At 39.7% G+C, this 3,998-nt stretch overlaps 1 protein-coding gene across 1 annotated transcript in view; it reads left to right on the forward strand.

Moving 5' to 3' along the window:
• The window catches only part of LOC106537160 (uncharacterized), a gene marked incomplete at its 5' end in the record, with an annotated part of 13,295 nt that extends 10,215 nt beyond the window's left edge, over positions 1-3,080 (forward strand). Inside the window, 5 exon segments of the mRNA XM_014034533.1 lie at positions 477-710; positions 1,641-1,711; positions 2,068-2,347; positions 2,427-2,513; positions 2,661-3,080. Of these exon segments, the coding sequence (XP_013889987.1) occupies positions 477-710; positions 1,641-1,711; positions 2,068-2,347; positions 2,427-2,513; positions 2,661-2,743 (755 nt within the window). The 3' untranslated portion in view covers positions 2,744-3,080.
• Positions 3,081-3,998: the final 918 nt, after the last annotated feature.

The following is a 3,998-nucleotide window of genomic DNA, read 5'->3' on the forward strand; positions in this document are numbered from 1 at the left end:
TAAATATACTTTATTACTAGCTGAAGTCATCATTTTTCAACTAGCTAAAGTCTAAGTTACAGGCTGACTTCAGGTCAGGTTTAGATCATTGTTACTTATAAATTTTATGTTTTTCTGGTATAAATCTGCTGTTTTACATGATTGTGGAATGAAATTAACATAGTTATTAATTTATTGTAAAAACATGACAGATAATCTGTGAAACAGATCCAGTTCAGCTTGCTGTTTATCTATTAGTTTCTATGGAGGCTGTGAACTGTTGCCCTTTTAGGATGCCATTTTTGCTCCTCCATGCTGTCACAGACACTACCAGTGTACGGTATGGGCGGGACTCAGTCTAGTGATCTTTATATTTAAGTCTATGGCTGAGATCCCAACCCTGGCCTGAAAGAAGCTGCAAACTCCTCCCTGAACTTCCTTCTTTATGTGTTTGTTTGTCCTTAAACATTTCTTTATTTGTCTGTTTGTTCCTCCAGAAGTCCCACAGCAAGATGTTTGTCAGGAGGAGGAGGTTGAAATGGCCCAGGAGGAAGCAGAACCTCCTCAGATGAACCAGAACCAGACTAAACACAGCATGAACCGGGAGTTGGAGCAGCTGATGCAGGAGTTGAAGGCTCAGAACTTATTGGTGCTTCAATGCATTTCTCTACTTGATGAAATCTGTGGAGTTTCTGAAAACGGGACGATGGAGAGTGAAGAAGAGATGGATGGTGAGGGCAAATATATGTATAAATATTTATCAGTTAGATGCCCTGTTTGTTTGTATGATCCGTCACATCTGCATGACACAAATCACATCACGCTCCAGCAGGAAATGTCAGATGAGATGAGATGAGATGAGATGAGATAGGGATTTTTGGTTTTTCATTACTTTTTTGACAAAATCATCAATATTAAAACAATAAAATGCTTGAACTACTTCAGATGGTGTGCAATGAATCTAAAATATATGAAAGTTTAATGTTTATCAGTACATTACAGAAAATAATGAACTTTATCTCAGTATGTTAATTTTTTGAGAATACAGAAAATTATGAACTTTATCGCAGTATGTTAATTTTTTGAAAAGGACCTGTATATCATGTATGCAAAAACATAAGAAAATGACCAAGAAGCAGCAGAACTAGCAATCCACTTTATCATTTATTTAATTGTCATCTTGAGTCAAAAAATCTGTTTCAACAAATCACCTCCCCAAACTGCTGTGTTTTGTGCAACGCTGTAAAGCCCGGTTCCCACCAAACGCATTTTGAACAGCCAAAGCAGCCATTTTACATGAAAAGTCTATGGTGGACGCACATCTACGAGCAGGGCAGCATGTAGCCGAGCGTTTTGCCAGTTGAGAGCAGCACGCAAGGTAGCGGTAGGATGCGGCAGAGCATTTTCCATGCATGTGGTACGTGCAAAAGAGCGAGTGCTCGAGTTCAACAAATTGAACTTTGGCTGCTCGACGCGCAGCAGCAGTAACAATCGGGAGAGACTCTTCTATGTGACGCGATGACGACGAGTCAGAAGTAGGCGGACACTGCACGACGTATTTAGGAAGGGACGAAAAACACCACCGGTATTTTGCACGTAAATATGGAGGAGAAACTTATTGCCACCATTTGCAGTAAACCGATTATTTATGATCAATCCAGTCCCTTCTACAGAGACCAGACCAGGAAGGACATTGCTTGGAAGAAGATTAGTGAGGAGGTCGGGGTGTCTGGTAAGTTTTCACAACGTTTTTCAATATTTCTCTGCTATTACAAGTTACCTGAATGGCTGAAGACAAAGTAGACCCACCATATTTTTAATGACGTTATGTTGAATATTTTCTCTGCAATTTTAAGCTATCTGAATGGTTGAAGACAGCAGACCTACCATTGTTTTTTGACATTATGTTTATTTTTCTCTGCAATTTTAAGCTATGTGAATGGTTGAAGACACCATTTTGTTTTCACGAGTTGTTTTCCCTAAATTTTCTGCATTTTTAAGCCAGCTGAAGCGTCGAATACAAAGTAGAGCCACCATGTGTCAGCCAACATATTTTAATGCTTTTCCAATTTTAATGCTTTTCCTCAGAGGCTGTATGCCGGAAACCGTGGAAGACTTTGTGTGACACATACGCAAAGGAGGGCAAGAAGGAGCGAGACAGACACAGGAGTGGTGCTGGAGCTGATTCCACTCCGAAATGGAAGTTTATGTTGGTCCTGTCCTTCCTGCGTCCTTTCGTCACACCTAGAGAGACCAGCAGCAACATGCCGTCGAGGTTGCAGGAGGAGCAGGAGGAGCAGGCCGCTGGCTACGACGACCAAGCAGATGATCTTGATTTGGGCGACGAATCGGAAGCAGTCTGCAATCGGTCAGTATTGATTCATCTTTCCAGTATGCTGTCCTGCTGTTATTACTACGTTGTTTACTAATTCTCATTACGTGCAAAGTTTTCGCTTCGTTTGAAACATCGCTGGAATGGAATTCGTCCATGTCGTCTTCAGAGCAGGCTGGACCTTCATCTGCTGTCCCATCCGGTGTGTATTGATTCAGCGAAACTCACACACTCTCACCTTAATAATATCTTTAAATATCCATTTTCATCCCCCAATTGTCAGTTAAGTGTGCGTACTAGTGCACATTCCAACATGTCCAAAGACTAATTATTATTTTTCTTTTTTTAGAACGACCACCTCAGAAGAAACTGCAAACCAGACTGACCATCGCCCAGCCCACTCCATTTGAGCGCAATTTGATGGACCTATGATGGCCACCACAACTTCAACGCCACCACCACCACCACCACTGAATCATGAGCAATATTTCTTGTTAGGACTATATCCAATGCTACAGAAGGTGCCAGAAAATAATAGGGAATACTGAAAATTCCATATCTACAAGTTGTTGTACGACAACATGGAAGTCACTCTTGATTTGGAAAATTCTTCACAGACTGAGGACATGTGAAGAAATGTCCATCAATGTCCATCACTCCCTCTTGCACACTGTCTCCATCCTGCACAATCATCACTGTATTTGCCTGCGTTACATATATTTTGAACATATTGTTTTCTTAGTCATTTTTTATTACATTTGCTACTGTACACCTGTCTACATTTTATTTTGTTTTCTAATAAATCTTTCAATACTACAGATCTGTTTCTGTTCTTTGACAACTCTATACTTCAAAATTTGTTAATAGTGGAATTTTGTCGTAGGAAAATTGCTGTTATTAAATATTAACACTTCAATTATGTAATAAGTATTGCATCAAATCAGAACAGGGATTGATCGCAGAATTTGGCTGTAGACAGATAGCCAGACAGTTTTTCGCGAGACCTTTTAAAGACATTGCTTTTTGTCACAATGCAAAAAATGCCTTTCATCTTTATGATGGACACAGCAGCAAATAGCTTTTGCAATTATGCTAGCGCTTGCTAGCCACAAAACCACCAAAAGTCAGACGTGTATATTCTATGTGCGAGTTAGAAACAATAGTTTCTTTGATTTCAAAGCTTCACATACTTACTTTGGTTTCCTCTTTAAAACTTAGTAATATACTTACAACTTATGTTGTTTAATTACAACTAAAATTACAACTAAAATGTCAGCTGTAGAGAAAATTAATCATCAGAAAGACAAACAAACTTCTTAAAAGAAGAGCATCCAGGAAAAACAGAGTTTTTTGGTGTTGTGTTTAGTTACTCATTTCGGCATGTACAAACATATATAATGCGCCTATCATGTATGACTGCTCAGATTGAACAGGGACCTACAGAGCAACTACTTTTTGCAAACAGGACATGCACATAAAAACACTGGATGCAGGGTTCGACAAATCCTGTTGCCCGACTGCCTGGGGCAGGTAAAACCCATTGTCGGGCAGGTAAAAAAATAAAATCTTGTCGAGCCCTGACTGGATGTAAACAAACATGTTAAATGGGTCCATGCTCTTTAGGTTTGTGGGTGGCTCTTAAAAGAGCCGTTGTCAGTCAGTCCTGTGGAAAACATGACTACTCAGT

Source organism: Austrofundulus limnaeus, unplaced genomic scaffold (assembly GCF_001266775.1).
Source record: "Austrofundulus limnaeus strain Quisiro unplaced genomic scaffold, Austrofundulus_limnaeus-1.0 Scaffold2156, whole genome shotgun sequence".
Classification (NCBI taxonomy): Eukaryota; Metazoa; Chordata; class Actinopteri; order Cyprinodontiformes; family Rivulidae; genus Austrofundulus; species Austrofundulus limnaeus.